The sequence below is a fragment of the Dasypus novemcinctus genome, chromosome 4 (assembly GCF_030445035.2).
Source record: "Dasypus novemcinctus isolate mDasNov1 chromosome 4, mDasNov1.1.hap2, whole genome shotgun sequence".
In the NCBI taxonomy this organism is placed as follows: domain Eukaryota; kingdom Metazoa; phylum Chordata; class Mammalia; order Cingulata; family Dasypodidae; genus Dasypus; species Dasypus novemcinctus.
Genome location: NC_080676.1, coordinates 78,511,420 through 78,529,354, shown reverse-complemented (window position 1 = coordinate 78,529,354; position 17,935 = coordinate 78,511,420). Strand labels below are relative to the sequence as shown.

The following is a 17,935-nucleotide window of genomic DNA, read 5'->3' as shown; positions in this document are numbered from 1 at the left end:
TATTTCTCTTCCCTTCCCCTTCGCACCCCAGTTGTCTGTTCTCTGTGTCTATTTGCTGCGTCTTCTTTGTCCACTTCTGTTGTTGTCAGCGGCACGGGAATCTGTGTTTCTTTTTGTTGTGTGGTCTTGTGTCAGCTCTCCGTGTGTGCGGCACCATTCCTGGGAAGGCTGCACTTTCTTTCGCACTGGGCGGCTCTCCTTACGGGGCGCACTCCTTGCGCATGGGGCTCCCCTATGTGGGGACACCCCTGCTTGGCAGGGCACCCCTTGCGCGCATCAGCACTGAGCATGGGCCAGCTCCACACGGGTCAACAATGCCCCAGGTTTGAACCGTGGACCTCCCATGTGGTAGGCGGACGCCCTAACCACTGGGCCAAGTCCGCCGCCATATCCTTTCTATTGTTGACTGACACATGATTTGTTTCTACTATTTGGCTATTATGAATTATGATAATATAAACATTCTTGTACATGCTGCAGGGGTCACCCTACCACCACCACCCATTTTTGCTTCTATTACTCTGTGGTGAAATTGTTTGGTCATAAAGTATGTGTAGTGATTTAAAAATAATGTCCACAAATTCTTTGACCCTCTTCCCTTCAAATGGAGAAGCCTAAATCCATGACCCTCATGTGTGGGTTGGACTTAGTGATTCACTTCTAATAAAAAGAAAGGCAGAAGTGAAGGTAGTCACCTCAAAGACTAGGTCATACAACGCATTACAGCTTCTTCCTTGCCTACTCTAGGAGAAGTCAGCTGCCATGTCATAAGAGCACTTCAGCAGTCCTATGAAGAGGTCCACACAGTAAGGAACTAAGGCCACCTGCCAATAGTCACGTGAGTGAGCCATCCTGGAAGCAAATTTCCCAAGCTTTCAGAGGGTTGACATCTTGAATGTAAGCCCTTGAAAAACCTGAGATAAACTGCTGCCTGACCTAGCGAAAACAGTGAGAGAATTATGTATTTATTGTTTTAACCTGCTAAATCTTGGGGGTAATGTGTTATGCATCAAGAGATAACCAACATAGTGTGCATATGTTTAACCAGTAGTAGAAAATGTCTAAGGTTTTTTCAAATTTACCTACACAACAGCAGTGTATGAGAGTCTTAAGTGTTCTGCAACCTTGGAAACACTTGGAACACAGTCTTTTCAATTACAGTTCTGCTGGTGGGTATGTAATGGTGTTGCATTGTGGTTTAATTTGCATTTCCCTAATGACTAACAAAGTTGGGCACTTTTTCATAAATGTTTATTGGACTTTTGGATTCTTGGATATTCTGTTTTAGCCTCTGGTGGAGTCTTCTGCTTATTTTTCTCTTCAGTTTTATGTCTCTTCTTTTTTTGCTAATTTGTAGGAGTTTCTTATGTATCCTTGATGTGGTTCTTTTTGTGGTTATTTGGGTTATCTCCCAATTTGTGAGTTGCCTTTTTGCTCTCTTAATGATATTATTTGACGAACAGAAAATTTTAATTATTTTTTTTAATGAAGTTCAATATATCAATCTTTTACTTTAAAGTCCCTACGTTTTGTGTATCTTATTTAAGAAATGTTTGCTTTCTCCAAGATCATGAAGATATTCTCCTTCATTATCTTTTGAGATAATGCCTTTTACATTTAGACCTATAATCCCATTGGAACTGAGCTGTGAGGTAGGAGGTTAAGCTTGATTTTTTTTTCCTCACGCAGATACCCAAAGACTAAGTACATTTTTGAAAACTAGATTCTTTCCCAGCTACTCATCAATGTTACCTTTATCAAAAGCCAAGTGTCCATCCATGTGTGAATCTGATTCTTGGTTCTCTATTCTCTTCTCTCAGTCTATTTGCTAATCCTTGTGCCAATACCACATTCTTAATTTTCTCAGTTTTATCATAAGTCTTGATATCTACAAACAAGTCTTTCCACCTCATTTTTATTCTTTGAGAATGGCTGCACTGTTCTTGGCCCTTTTCATTTCCACATACATTTTAGAACCAGCTTGTAAATCTCCATAAAAACTTGCTAGGATTTTAATTGGGATTGCATTAAATCTATAGATCAATTTGTACAGAAGTGTAATTTGTATATCACTAAGTCTTCTAGTTTATGAATTTATTATCTACCTTCATTTTTAAAAATCTTTTAAAATTTATCTTAAATTTTTTATTAGAGCAGTTGTGAGTTTTCAAAACAATCATGCATACATATAGGATTCCCATACATCACCCACCACCAATACCTCGCATTGTTGTGGACCATTTGTTACAAGTGATGACCATATATCATCAAAATATTACTGCTAGCTATAATCCATAGCTTATATTTCATACATTTTTCCCATAAACCACCCTATCATTAATACCATGTATTAGTATTACATATTTGTTATAGTTTATGAAAGAATGATCTCATATTTTCTTAATGTTTTTTAGTTTACAGTGTAGAAATCCAAAACATCTTCATGAGATTATTTCTAGGAGTTGATATAATTTGATGGTAAATGGTATACTTTAAATTTTTTATTTTCTATTACTTATTGCTGGTATGTAGAAATAGAGTTGATTTGTGTATATTGACCTTGTATCCTGTAATGTCATGTGTTTTATTATTTTTTGGAGTTATGGAAATTGTATATGAAAAATTATAGGTAGGAGATGTAGAGACCTAGAGAGTTTCTTCCACCCTTACAACAAGAAAATGCTAGGAAATTGAAAAGTACAAAGTTTCTCGAACTCCTGAGAGAACTGAAGTAATAAAGCAAAAGTTTAAGCCCAAATCTGAAGAGAGACAGGAAGCTGCACAGAGAAACAGGACCAGGGCATTTGAATAGGTGAGGAAGATGCTACCATACACATAAGACAACATCAAAAATCAGCTAGAAAATGGCAATAAATTTCTAAAAGGCTGAGTATGGGCTAGTGTAAGACAGTGAAGTCCTTGGGGGTTCACACTTTCTTGGAGATTCCCCTGCAGAAAACCATCTGGAGTTCACAAGAAAGATGAGAAAATACTGAGAAATCTTTCCTCATGGAGCTGGCTCAGTGAGGAGAATAGCAGTCACTGCTAAAACTCTGCCCAGATCCATCTATCCTATCTCCCCTATGCAAAACATATATTTTAATCTGCAGGGATAACAGAAGCAAAAACTGTATTCCTGGGGCACTGGTAGAAACCCAGTGTGGCTGGAAGAGGAAAACAGGAAAAAAAAATTCTACCCTGGGAGAGCGGCAGGAAGAGGTTCTAGGCACAATGTTAGACACAGAGGAGGGGCAGGGACACTAATGGAGGTTACACCCCCATAAACCAGATTCCCAGTGACCGACTAAAATTTAAACTTCATCAGAATATCAGGACACTCCTCCTCACCCCCATAGCCAATCTAATAAGCATCAAGTAAAAATAAGAATGGAATATAGCTATGATGGCTGCAGGTGACAGATTATCTCTGGAAAGTAGTGTAAAGGGAAGACCCAAAACCAAGCAGGAAGACATAAAACCAAATGGGGAGCAGACATTCAGTAAAACATTCCTGTAAATAGCCCATACCCTAACATAAGATATCACTCAATAAACGTGAAGGCTGTAGTGCACTGAGGTTAACCACAGCAGCAACAAAACTCAAACCTGACCTTACTCCAGTCTAAATTAACCCCAGCCCTCACATTAAGGACCTAGCAGAAGGAAAGGCTTCTTTATATCTAAGCATAAAATATATTTACTGCAGTATCTATTGCCTTATATAACACATATTGCTTTCAACAAAAATTGTAGGCATACAAAATTGCAAGAAAAATCAAAATCAAAGAAACAAAACAATCATCAGAATCAGAAACACATATGCAACAGGTGTTAGAACTATATTACAGGCAATTTAAAATAATTATAATTAATGTTAAATGACCTAAGGAAAAATGTAGATAAATTACAAAATCAGACAGGTAATTTCAGCAGAGAAATGGAAAATCTGAGAAAATACAGTAAAAGAGATGAAAAATGCCATGAACAGGCCCATCAATAATACTTGTCACAATAAAAGAAAGAATCAGAGAACTTTAAAATAGGTCAATAAGATCTAAGACGGCGACTGTGGAACCGGAAACCACCCCTACTCCTAATCCCCCACCTATGGAAGAAGAGAAAACAGAATCTAATCAGGAGGTTGGTAACCCAGAACACTATATTAAACATCCACTACAAAACAGATGGGCGCTTTGGTTTTTTTAAAATGATAAAAGCAAAACTTGGCAAGCAAACCTTCGACTGATTTCTAAGTTTGATACTGTTGAAGACTTTTGGGCTCTGTACAACCATATCCAGTTGTCTAGTAATTTAATGCCTGGCTGTGACTACTCACTTTTTAAGGATGGTATTGAGCCTATGTGGGAAGATGAAAAAAACAAACGAGGAGGATGATGGCTAATTACTTTGAACGAACAGCAGAGAAGAAGTGACCTCAGTCGCTTTTGGCTAGAGACACTGCTATGCCTTATTGGAGAATCTTTTGATGACTACAGTGATGATGTATGTGAAGCTGATGTTTATGTTAGAACTAAAGGTGATAAGATAGCACTATGGACGACTGAATGTAAAAACAGAGAAGCTGTTACACATATAGGGAGGGTATACAAGGAAAGATTAGGACTTCCTCCAAAGATAGTGATTGGTTATCAGTCCCATGCAGACACAGCTACTAAGAGCGGCTCCACCACTAAAAATAGGTTTGTTGTTTAAGAAGACACCTTCTGAGTATTCTTATAGGAGACTGCGTCAAGCAATCGAGATTTGGGAGCTGAACCAAAACCTCTTCAAAAGCAAAGTGGACGCAGCATTTAAATTTGATTTCCATCTAAATGTTGCTAAGATATAAGAGAAGTCTCATTTGCCTTTGTCTTGTACTTCCGTGTTCATATATTCTTTTCTTTTCTTTTTTTAAAAGAATTACAGTGTACATAGCCCCCGGAATCCATAAATGTGTTCCTGGCCCACTCTGTAATAGCTTAGTAGAATTACCATTGCAAACACATATACCTATCCACAATATTCAAAAAAACACTTGAATTTCTCTACCTTACAGGAAAAAAAATTCTGTTTATATTCCATTGTATGCAGGAGCATATTTTGCTGGTTTGAAAGAATATGATGCATACAGTTTTCTAGCAATTTTCTTTTGTTTCTTTTTACAGCTTTGTCTTTGCTGTACTCTTGCTGATGGCTGCTAGATTTTAATTTATTTGTTTCCCTACTTGATAATATTAGTGATTCTGATTTCAGTTATTCATTTTGTTTTGCTTTTGTTTTTTTCTTCATGTAACATTGGTGAAGGATCCAGGAATATGACACAAAGATGGAATAAACATTAATTTTGTGCATTCTTTGGTAATTTTTTTGTTTTAATGTAACTACAAAGCTTTGCTACAAATCTATGCATTTCATTCAAATCAGTGATCTATGTTTATGTGATTTCCTAAACATAACTGTGGATTTTTAAAAATGTAACATCATAATTACATTCCTAACTAGAATTAGAATGTCTTTTTTTGTATCTTTATGCTGTATTTTAACACTTTGTATTCATTAGGTTATTTTGCTTTGGTTAAAGATGGCTCAAGTAGAGAAGTGGTCCCATTCATGCTAAGACAGTGTACAAAACTGTAAATAAAATGTGTACAGTGAAAAATAAAAAAATAAAAAATAAAATAAAATGGGTCAATAGAAATTACACAAACTGATGTGCAAAGAGAAAAAAGAATGAGGAAAAAAAAAAAAGAACAGAGAAACCAGAGCTATAGGAAAATATCAAATGCCATGACAAACATGTAATTGTAATCCCAGAAGGAGCAGAAAGAGAGAACATGGGACAGAAGAACTATATAAAGAAACAATGACCAAGAATTTCCTAAAACTAATAGCATACTCCAAAACACAGATCTACAAAGCTCAGAGAATACCTTGTAGGATAAATTACACAAACTAACAAGCCAACAATAACAAAACAAAATAAAAACATTCTGAGGCATATCATATTTAAGCTGCTGAAACCAAAGACAAAGAGAAAATCTTGAAACTAGCTAGAGAAAAAAAGATGTATTATCTATAGAAGAACAACGATAAGAATTATAGCAGCCTTTTTCCAGAAGCTGTGCAAGTAAAAAGACAATGGAGTGACATATTTAAATTTGAACATGCTGAAAGAAAAAAGCCAACCCAAAATTCTTTACCCAGAGAAAATATTCCTCATAAATAGTGGAGAAATAGACTTTTGCAGAAAAATACTAATGCAATTCATCACAGTAGACATATTCTGCAAGAAATGTTATAAAAAAAGCTTATAAGACAGAAGAAATATGATGTACGTCAGAAACTTAAATCTATACAAAGAAATGATAAGCACTGGAAATGGTAAATAAAGTTGTAATAAGTCTATTTTTCTGACATTTAAGTAAGTATGCTAAAAAATAATTGATGGTTTAAAGCAAAAAATGTATTGTGTGTTTATAACATATGTAAAAGTAAAGTAGATAACAATAGCATAATTATAAAGTTCACTGATAGGTTCTTAAAACTCTCATTTAAATAGTGATTCATTATTAAAGTACAATAAAATTAATCCAGAGTGTAAATATAAAGAATAATAGCTGTGATTTTTTGAAGAAAAATGTGGGAAAAAAAGAAAAGAGATAGCCTCAATAGATAATAAAAGCATTATAAAGTTATGTTACTGGCGGGGGGGGGAGAGGGAAGGAAGAGGAGAGAAATAAATAAAAATAAATGTTAAAAAAAATAAAATTATGTTAATTATTGTGGGACATAATAGTCCCTAAACTGTATCTTATTTCACGCACATATAAAATTTTACTATATTACTAAGGGAACATCACAAATGAGTGGAGAAGTGAAGCAGAATTAAATAAATGATATTGTAACAACTGGTTAAAAATCTGGAAAGGGCTTTATTTAGATTCACACCTGACATCACTTAGAAAAGTCAATCCTACATGAATGAAGCTGCATGTAAAACTGAAATATCACACTAGAAAAAGATAGACCTGAAAAGTTATGTCTCAGGTGGGAAATGGACTTTCTCAACTTAAGTGGGGTGGAAGTAATTACATGATGAAATATCCAGTTTTTACTACAAAATGTGTTATACATCTATATCTTAAAAATGGTCTTTAATGCAAAATGCTGGGAAAAGAAAATATAAAAATTTATATCTTTATAAAGAGCATATACAATTAAGAAGAAACACTAAGAGATGTAAGTTCAAAACAGGCAATTCACAAAACAGAATTCCACAGTGTGTGTTGAAATGTATTACTTCTGGTGGCGGACTTAGCCCAGTGGTTAGGGCGTCCGCCTACCACATGGGAGGTCCACAGTTCAAACCCTGGCCTCCTTGACCTATGTGGAGCTGGCCCATGTGCAGTGCTGATGCGCGCAAGGAGTGCCCTGCCATGCAGGGGTGTCCCCCACGTAGGGGAGCCCCACGCGCAAGGAGTGTGCCCCGTAAGGAGAGCTGCCCAGCGCAAAAGAAAGTGCAGCCTGCCCAGGAATGGTGCTGACACAACAAGATGACACAACAAAAAGAAATACAGATTCCCGTGCCGCTGTCAACAGAAGCGGACAAAGAAGATGCAGCAAATAGACACAGAGAACAGACAACCAGGGTTGGGGGGGAAGGGGAGAGAAATAAATAAATAAATCTAAAAAAAAAAAAAGAAATGTATTACTTCTTTTGCCCATGAAAATATACTAGATATAATCTTTTTGAATATCAGTTGGGAAAAATGTATGAAGAGGCTTAAAGTCATAGCTGTATTTCTGAGCAATTCTAGTTTGGGAAATCTATCTCCTATTGTGGCAGTTTAAAAATATGTTCACATCACATCAAAAATATGTTCACACTGCATCAAAGGAGATTATCAAGAATTTGAAAAGACAGAATAGGAGAAAAATATTTGGATACCGTACACCGATAATAGTTTAATATGAAGACTATGTAAATAATTCCTAAGGCTCAACAACAAAAACAACCCAATTTAAAACGGTATCAAACACTTGAATAGAAATTTCTCTAAAGAAGATATACAACTTGGTAATAGGTGGTGGAGATGGTAGCACAACATTGTGAATGTAATTAAAACCACTGAATTATATATTTGAAAGTGATTATAATGGAAATTCTATGTTTCTTATGTTACCACAATGAAGTTTTGGGTGTTTTTTTTTAAATGTATACAGGGGAGCAGATGTGGCTCAAATGGCTGAGCATCTGCTTCCCACATGGGAGGTTCTGGGTTTGATTCCTGGTGCCTCCTAAAAACACAAACAAACTAAAAAACCCAAACAAGAAGGAAACAAATGAAAAAGCCAACTCAAGGAAGCCGATGTGGCTCAGTGGTTGAATGCAGCTTCCCACATATGAGGTCCCAGGTTTCATATCCAGCCCTAGTACAACAACAACACCACCAACAACAACAACCAAGTAAACAAAATGGTGAATAAGAGCATGAAAAGATGCTCAACATCATTAGCCATTAGGGAAATGCAAATCAAAACCACAATGAGATACCATTTCATACCCACTAGAATGGCTAATAATAATTTTTAAAAAAACAAAATGGAAACTAAGTGTTGGCAAGGATGCAGAGAAATAGAAATCCTTGGACATTGTTGGCAGGAATGTGAACTGGTGCAGCCACTGTGGAGAACAATTTAGCAATTCCTCAGAAAGTTATAGAATATACTATATTCATATATGATAGAATTAGCATATGACCCACTAATCCTACTTCTATGTTCCCCAAAGAATTGAAATCAGGGACTCAAACAGATATCTATACACATGTTCATAGCATCATTATTCACAATTGTCAAAGTTAAAAGCAACCCAAGTATCTAACAACAGATGAATGGATAAGCTGAATATGGTCTACCTATAATGGAATAGTAACTCATAAAAGGATATGAGGTTTTGATACATGCTTACAGTATGGATAGACATTGATGACAACATGTTGAGTGAAGTAAGCCAGACACAAAAGGACAAATATTTCATGCTCTCACTTACATGAAATAACTAGAAGGTATAAATTCATATGAACAGAATATAGAGCACAGGTTACCAGGGGCCAGTGGGAGTTCATACTTAATGGGTACAGAGTTTCTGGTTGGGTTGATAGAAACATTTTGGTAATAGATGGTGGTAATGGTAGCACAATATTTTGAATATAATTAACACCACTGAACAGTATATTTGAGAGTGGTTAAAATGGAAACTTTTATGTTATATATATGTTACGACAATAAAAATTTTTTAAAAATATATGCTAACACTTTTTTCATGTTTCTTCTTAAGATGAAGCCTATTTTCCCTTGTCTTAAGAATGGAATGGACTTAGTGACTTGCTTCCAATGAAAGGTGTAAAGTAGAATATAGAATGACTAGTATGTGACTCTTGAGAGTAGATTATAAAAGGCATTGTAGCTTCCTCTTTATTCTCTCTTTCTTGGATTATTTTTTCTGAGAGAAGCCACCTACTGTGTTGTGAGGAAAGGTACACAGGGTGGGGAACTGAGGCCTCCTGCCAAAAGCCAGAAAGGAACTGTGGACTCCAGTCAACAGCCACGTGAATGGGCCATCTTGGAAGCAGATCCTTTGGCCCCAGTCAAGCCTTCAGGGGACTGCAGCCCCTACTACCATCCTGACTGCAACCTAATGAGAGGCCCTGACTAAAACCAGCAGCTAAGCGTCTCAGAGTTCCTGATTCACAGAAAAATGTGCAAGCATAAACATTTGTTGTTTTAAACCACTACTTTTTTGGGATAATTTGTTATGCAGCAGTGGCTTAACTAATGAGTAAAAACTCATGTTACAAAATATTAATTGCAAAGGTGTTTATAAAAAGAAATACTAAAAACTACAGTTTGTTCAACATCAGGAAAATAATTTTACCGTAATGTATCTTCTTGATGTACTACTAATGTACTATTTTATGATTATTAAAATTTATAGCTTGAAAAAATGCTTATGCTATCTTAGCTAAAAATCAAGGTATACATTAATACCAAGAAACTGAATAATGATTTTCTACACCTTTAAAAATTGATAATAAATGGAGTTTACATGGGTTTATTTTTGTTTTTGTTACCATTTTTATTTCTAGGTTATCATTTTATTTGCCCACCTCTTTCATAATAATTTAGAAGGTAGAGAGTTTATTTTAAATTTTATTATTTCTTATCCGCATGTTTTTCAGAAAAATTTCTCAAACCTAGATGAAGTGATCAAAGCTGACAAAATAGTCATTATTCTACCCTTTTTCTGCTTCCTCGTTCCGGGTAAGTTTTTAAACCTCATTAAAAATAATAAGAATATTTTATTTCTACACTATTTTCTTATTTAGCATTCTGATATTCTAAACTAATTTACAACAATTATTTAGTCTTGTCCTCAGTATGCTTTTTTGGTTTTAAATCAACCTTGGTTCTTTCCAGGCATGGCTTCTTCATTCGTAGTTTTCTCTTTGAATTCATTTCTTAGTATTCTGGAACACGTCTTCAAGTAATTTACTTAGGAAAGTTCTCTTAGTGGTGGTGGTTTTGTTGTTTTCACTTCTGTGCTTGGTAATATATTTGTATCAACCTCATACAACTGGCAACTTATCTGGGTAGAGAATGCAATCTCAAAACTCTACATAGGGGAGCAGATGTGGCTCAAGCTGTTGAGCACCTGCTTTCCACATGGAAGATCTGGGATTCAGTTCCTGGTGCCTCCTGAAAACAAAACAAACAATGAAAAAAACAACTCAGAGGGTCTGATGGGACGCAGCAGTTGATGCTGGCTTCCCACAGACGAGGTCCAAGGTTCAATTCCTGGCCCCAGTACCTCAAAAACAACAACAACAACAAAACAACTGTACATATGGTTGTGTTATTTTCAGCCATTTAGGGTTGAGTAAGAGACCAAACTGGTTTTGGGGTTTTTTCTGCATTATCCTACTTTTTCATTTTATTGGTTTTTAGCTTTCTTTGTCTTTGAAAATTAAAATGCTCAAATGATTTTTCTGGATAAGAATCATTTTCATAAATTTTACTTTGGCATTCTGAGTCCTTCGCTTTCTAAACTGTGCCCTTTTCAGTTCAGATGAGGACATTTCTTTTCTTCAGGTATAGTTTCTGCTCTGTGAATTCTGTTTCACTCGCAGGTACATTTATTAAATTCAGGATGCTGATCTTTGTCCAGGCCTATTTCAGGAATATTCTCTTTCACAGGGTTAATCTTTGGTGATAAGAGAAATGAAAAAAAACAAACGTGGTAGATTCTGTTTACCCTCCTTGGTTGTGCAGCCCTCCCAGGAGGACCCCCTCCCTCTACTCCCCAGTTCAATAAAATCCTACATCATCTCGGTGGTAGAAATTGCAGGGGAGACTACTCCACCCCATGGTAAACCACACTTCTATTGTCTTACCAAAATCTATAGACTGTCCTTTCATTCCATCTTGTAGATGTAGAGATTTTTTTCTTTTTAATAATTTTTTTCTAAGTTTTTTGAGGTAATTTCAAGAGGTGGAATTTTTAGCCCACTTCTTTTTTTTTTTAATATGTTTTTAATTTTTTAGAAAGATACTTGGATTACACAAGACGTTACACACAAAAATATAAGCGATTCCTATATACTACTCCCTACTCCCCATACCTTCCACCATTTCCCACATTAACAACTTCTTTCATTAGTGCAGTACATTCATTGCAATTGATTAACACATTTGGAGCATTGCCACTGAGCATGGATTACATTTACATTGTAGTTTACACTCTCTTCAGCTCAATTCTGTAGGGTATGGCAGGATATATAATGGCCTGTATCTGTCATTGCAATGTCATTTAGGACAATTCCCATTCAAAAAATGCCCCCATATTACACCTCTTTTTCCCTCTCCCTGCCTTCAGTATCTCCAGTGGCCACTGTCTCCACATCAATGATATAATTTCTTTCATTGCTAGAGTACCAATAAGTCTATAGTAGTATACCAGTAGGTCCACTCTAGTGCATATTTTATTCCCCAATCCTGAGGTTTCTGGGACGGTGATGCCCACTCCACCTCTAATTGAGAGGAGGCCTTGATCCCATATGGCTGATGGATGGGACTCTCTTGCTTGTAGTTGCAGACACTCTCAGTTCCTTGGTGTTGTGGTTGTCCATCCTCACCTCCTTGTTTGTTGTCCTGGATGAGTCCAATGAACTGGAGAGTAGGTGTTGCAACTCTGCTGAGGCTCAGGACCCAGCTGGACAGCCCAAAGATTCAAGTATCTTGGACATACACCTACCAACTCCAGCACCAACTATAGGTTTGAATAGAAGGAAAGGAAGATAGTCCATCTCTTCTTAACCTCATGTCTGGAACTCAAGACACTGAGTTCCATGATTTTTAAAAACATATATTGGGAGCTGATGTGCTCAAGCAGTTGAGCTCCCACCTCCCATGTGGAGGTTCCTAGTACCTCCTGAAAAAAAAAAAACCACGACTCAGGGAAGCCGATGTGGCTCAGTGTTTGAGTGCCAGTTTCCCACATATGAGGTCCTGGGCAGTCCCCAATACCTCAACAACAACAACAGCAACAAAACCTGTGTTTAGACTATGGTCCATGAATTCAAAAGGCATAGAAAGGGTTAAGCATTTTCTACAACTGTGGCAAAATCTGTAACATAAAAGAGGAACATCCTTTTTTCTATTACAGATATACAGTCAGTGGGAGATTTTCAGAGGCGTGAAAGGGTTGCTCCTTCTCTCTGTATCGCGGACTAGCACAGTTGAGTGGATCGTTCCCAGACATCAGCCCACAACAGGAGGCAGCAAAGATGGATCCCCAATAGTAAGTAACCATTCTCATCATTCCTTGAAAGGTAGTTATGAGATAAGTGACTTCAGCGGCAGGTTGGGGTTGGGGATGAGGCTGTGATTTCTCTCCTTCCTGTCTAGGAACACATGTCTGGGCAGAGGCTCAAAGCAGGAGCACCTGGGAGGCAGAATGATGTGTGCCTTCAAAGACTAGCTGAAACCATTCTCCCCTTCTTAGGGCAGCTACTCTAGGTCAATTCCACAGCTCCGAGGTGGGGACGCTGGGGGTTTTTTTCCTTACAAAAACCTTTTGACCGCCATACTAAGATGAGATGTATTTGATGTGCCTCAAATAATGTCTTGATTATTTTTTTAAATAATTAATTTTGGTTTCGTACGTTTGCTTTTCAAATATTAAATGTTGCAGTCATTGATTTTAAGTTAAGAATCAGGAAATTTTTAAATCTCTGGATAAGTCTAACAAATGAGAGAGAGGATAGCCTGGTCAGTTTGGCCTGAGGGTGAGAGACAGCAGAGGTTGGGGGGATGGCCTAGAGAAGGGGGAGAGGCAGAATCCTAGGAAGAAGAGGGAAAAGGACAAAATGTAGAACTCTGACAATGATTCACAGACCGACCATGGGAGGTTCTGGGCAGAGTATTACTTCACTTTTTTTTCCCTCTCTCTATCTGGTGGCGTCATCATCTTTTTTGGTGTGTGCTTTGCCATGGGTCGCGCAGGTCTGGGACGCCTTTTTTCTTTTCTACCAGGAGGTCCCAGGGATTGAACCTGGGTCCTCCATAAGGTAAATGGGAGCTCAATTGCTTGAGCCACAGTTGCTTCCCTTCACTTCATTTTAATCTTCCCAATCACTTGTAGATGCAGATATTATCTTCATTCTGTTATACAGATGAGGTAACTGCGGCTTAACAAGGTTAAATAATTTGCCCAAGGTCGCGCTGCTCCTAAGGGGTAGAGCAAAAGAGATCAGTCTCCTTCCTGCCCTTGGCTTTGTACAAGGTTTCTTGATAACATGGCAGGTACCCATGGCAGGAACTTACTGGAAGGAGTCACACTGCCCTTCTCTTGATGGTGACTGCTGGACTCAGTCACTATTTATTACTCTTGCTCTTTGAAAAGCTAAGTAATCCTCAATTACCCAGCACGTTCTGGTTTAGGAAACACTTTTGCAGCTTTTATTTCAGAAGATTAGAATTTAATTTCCAAATAAAGTTTCCTTTTTTACCTCCAGTGAAATTTTGAAAGATTACACATGTATGACAAAGAATTTCAGAATTAAAAATTTCTGTGAAACTGTAGAAGTGGTGCTATTTAGTTGTGCTAGCATTGCCTACAAAGGTCTATAGAGGTACATGCCATTGTCTATATTGTCTTTATTAAGAGTCCCTTTATTTCTCAGTGCTTGAAAATTGGTCATGAGCAGGAAAATTTTAAATATAAATGGTCAATAAATAAGGCTTATTCTCCCCAGAAATAAAGGCAATACAATTTAAAACAGTGAAATACCATTTTTCCCCTATCACAGTGGCATTTTTTTTTTTAATTTTAAGGAGGTACCAGGCATTGAAACTGGGACCTGTAGTCAACCACTGAGCTACATTTGCTACCCGAAAAACTTAGAAAAAAAAGAAAAGAAAGAATCCTCCATATTGCTAAGGAGGGAGGAATATTTATGCCTTACCTGCTGATGGTAGTAGAGTCTTTCAGGATGATAAACTGGGGAAGCCTATCAAAAGCCCTTAAAATGTATACAACCTTTTATTCGGAAGTTCAACTTTTAGGAATTTATCCCAAGGCATAATCATCTATGTTTAGAAAGTTTCAAGTGATGTGGATATTTTTCTCACCTTTGTTTCTAATAGAGAAAATTTTAGAAACAAGTGTCTAAAGATAGGTGATTATGGTACATCTATAATGGAATACCATGGAATCATTAAATACTCTGTTGTAAAACAATTCACAATGTGTTTAGCTTCAGAAAGAAAAATCAGAATGTACAATGCTACAAGTTTTTATTAGTGATATATATACATGCAATGTTAATTGGAAATATAGGTGATTTTTAATTTTTTCCTTTGTGCTTTTGATCTTGATTCACATCTGCAAGCAGAAAAATAAAACTAGATATTTGAGAAAAAGAAATCAATAGCTGGCCTTTCTCAGAAAAACTCATTTTCATAGAATGTTAGAATTGGAAGGGTGCCAGGTGCCTGTTTCCTTATTTTACAAATGGAAGTGAGAAGCATATCTGGAAGGAGGACAGTGCAGTAGCTCAGTGGCTAGGCTTTGGAAACAGCCTGCTGGGGTTTGAATCCCAGATTCCTCACTTTCTAGCTGTATAATCTTGGACAAGTTGCTTAAACTTTGTAATCCTCAGTTTCTATCTGTAAAAAGGGGACAACAGTGATATATCTTAAGGCTTTAATGAGATAATCCATGTAAAATGCTGACAAACTTGCTGTAGTAAGCACTTAGTAATTATTATGGGTTGCTTTTATTACTTCTACCATCAGGATTAAGAAATGGAAGGGAAATGTTTTGTCCAAAAGCCGTTAACTCTTAAGGGCATTGCTAGAACTAGAATGCAGGAAGGTTGTTTCTGGCAGAGCATTCAGTACCCTGTGAGCCTGGCAGGACAACCTCACAGTGGGATTCCAGATGGACTGACGGGAAACAGGCAGAGCCCAAGGACCAGGCCAGCCACTTTGAGGTAGTGGCTCGAATCACAATGGGACAATGGGAAGCAAGGTGCCAGAAGAGAGGATGAGGCTGAGAGTCAGGTTAAATGCAGGATGAAGCTGAGAGCAAAGAGCTAACTCAAGAGAGAAGTGGTGGCTCATAGAGCCTGGTGGGAATGGGCCTTTAATAGGCCACCAGCTGTGACCTTCAAGGGGGAGTCAACTTGGTTTAAAGACCCAAGATCTGGGTGATTAAATAGACAACAGGGTCTAGTTGCATTGGGGGAATTGTAGGTAGAGCTGCAAGAAGGTGCGTGACAGATAATAATAACAGAGGATGAGGCAGAAGAAGCTGAGTGGGGCCCAGACAAGGACACCCAAGGAACCCAGGCATCCAGTCATGATTCTCCTAAAGGCAAAGTCTAAGTCTGAAGAGTTGTAAACAAGCAGAGACAGAACTTTTAAATAAATACTGAGAGATAAGGAGATCATTTAAGAAACAATTGGAATAATCCAAGGAGAGGTGATAAGGGTGTAAAATCAGAACAGTTACAGTGGTAACAGAGAGGAGAAATGCATTCTGGAGATGTTCAAGCACCAGAATTGACAGGATTTGGTTCCTGACAAATGTGGATCTTGGAGGAGAAGGAAGATCTAAGTGCACAGCAACGTCCTTCACAAAATGGGGAGTATAAGATGTGTAGTGAGTTTGGGTCAGGGGGATATAAAGGACAGATGGTAAGTTTTTCTTTTTTGACAAGTTGAATTTGAGATGCCTGTGGAGCAGCAGGATGGAGATGTCCAAGCAAACAGTTGAATATGCATGTACAAAGCCAAAGAAAGAGGCCAAAGCTGGAAAGAAACATAAAAGAGTTTTCAGCATAAGGATAGCTGATAGTTGGGATTCTCGGTGGGGTGAGACTGCTAGGGAAAGATAATGGTGGGTTGAGAAGAAGCCACAGAAGGAAGCTGAGGAACCCTGACATTTAAGAAGAGGGATGAGGAAGAGTAGTCTACAAAAGACACTGAGATGGGGTTAGAGAGATTGGATCAAACCGGGAGAAAAGTGGTGTCATAGAAACCAAGGGGAGGAGTGAGATTCAAGAGCGAGAACACATCGCAGAAAAGCAGTACATATTCCAAACTTCTGCAAGCTGCAGATCAATCACATGCAATGCAACAGAAAAGGTAGCTCCAGTGACTAAGAGGCCATTGTTGACCTCAGTGAGCAAGCACACAGCCAGAGGAAAAAACCTGGAATAAATGTACCAAAGAAGTGGGAGGAATATCAAAAAAGGATTAGGTCACCTAAGCTAAGAGGAAAAAATATTTCACAAAACAGAGGATAGTCATGGTGTCAAATTCTGCAGAAAGGTGAAGTAGGGGGATGTCACTCCAGAGGCCATCAGTGGCCTTTGCAGAGCACTCCAGTTGAGTAGAGGGATGGCATCTTAGGAAGCTGAGGGCATGGAGACAGTGCAGAAGGCCCACACCTGTAAAAAATTTCATGATGAGGGGGGACCTTTTCACTGGACCAAGCTCACCTACTCTGTTCATAAAAAGCCACTTGGAAATAACCTTGAGTCAAGTCAGCCAGTCCTGGCATCTTCCCTCCTTACTTTAATAGCTAAACAAAGGAGAGAAAATTCATCCTTCTTTTCCCATACAATACTGTCTTCAGAAGGATTTCAGAAAGGAAAGGATTTTTGCAGATGTAATTTGGAGTTTTTGTACTGACACAGGTAAATTCCATTCTGTATTGCTATAATAAAAAGTTGTTATTTGTGGCTTCTCAGTGATGAAGCCTCTGGTGAATCTGGTGATGTAAAGAAGAATACAAACCCAAGTGGAATTTCAGCGATCACTTAAAATGTAAGCGGTCAGCAGAAAGGCCACAGTAGAATTGAAATAGAGAAGTATTGAAGCATTTTCTAAGAAAGTCTTAAAAGTCAAAATATACCTAATGTTTGCGTTCTGAATTGTCAGGGACTATAAGCTAAAACAACCCAAATGTCACAGTTCTAATTTATTTGTGAGCAAATTAAACAAATTTAACTGTACTAATAGATCTAATAGAAATAAAAAGGAATGAGCATTTAGTTAAGTAAGCCAATTAGTTAATACCAGCCAGAAGCTAACCACTAGGTAAAACCTGAAATAAACAGCTACCCTAAAAATATACCTAGGTCTTTGCCCCATCTTACAAATACTTTCAATAACTAAACAATAAATCTTTATGAAGAGTTTGATAGTTTTATGACACCGTGGAAAATACAGAAGAAGCAGCTGACATGTTATTTTTGTAGTCTAATTGGGAATAGAAACCAACAATTATGAAATGGCAGAAAACAATCCAATGCAGTTAATAATGAAGAGATTTTTAAAAAGAACAAATATAAGTGAAAAGCAAAAT

At 37.4% G+C, this 17,935-nt stretch overlaps 1 protein-coding gene and 1 pseudogene across 8 annotated transcripts in view; both read left to right on the top strand.

Moving 5' to 3' along the window:
- Window positions 1–3,403: 3,403 nt before the first annotated feature.
- On the top strand, window positions 3,404–4,769 carry LOC101420565 (eukaryotic translation initiation factor 4E pseudogene; annotated as a pseudogene).
- A 7,951-nt stretch (window positions 4,770–12,720) lies between these two features.
- Window positions 12,721–17,935, top strand: part of CD86 (CD86 molecule) — a 74,356-nt gene continuing 69,141 nt past the window's right edge. For 3 of the 8 annotated variants that reach the window (XM_012528477.3, XM_058295714.1, XM_058295716.1), the window contains exon 1: window positions 12,721–12,859. In XM_012528477.3, the coding sequence (XP_012383931.1) occupies window positions 12,846–12,859 (14 nt within the window). In that variant the 5' untranslated portion in view covers window positions 12,721–12,845. The remainder of the gene's footprint in view (window positions 12,860–17,935) is intronic. The other 5 variants (XM_058295717.1, XM_012528478.3, XM_058295719.1 and 2 more) reach the window with 3 other exon arrangements.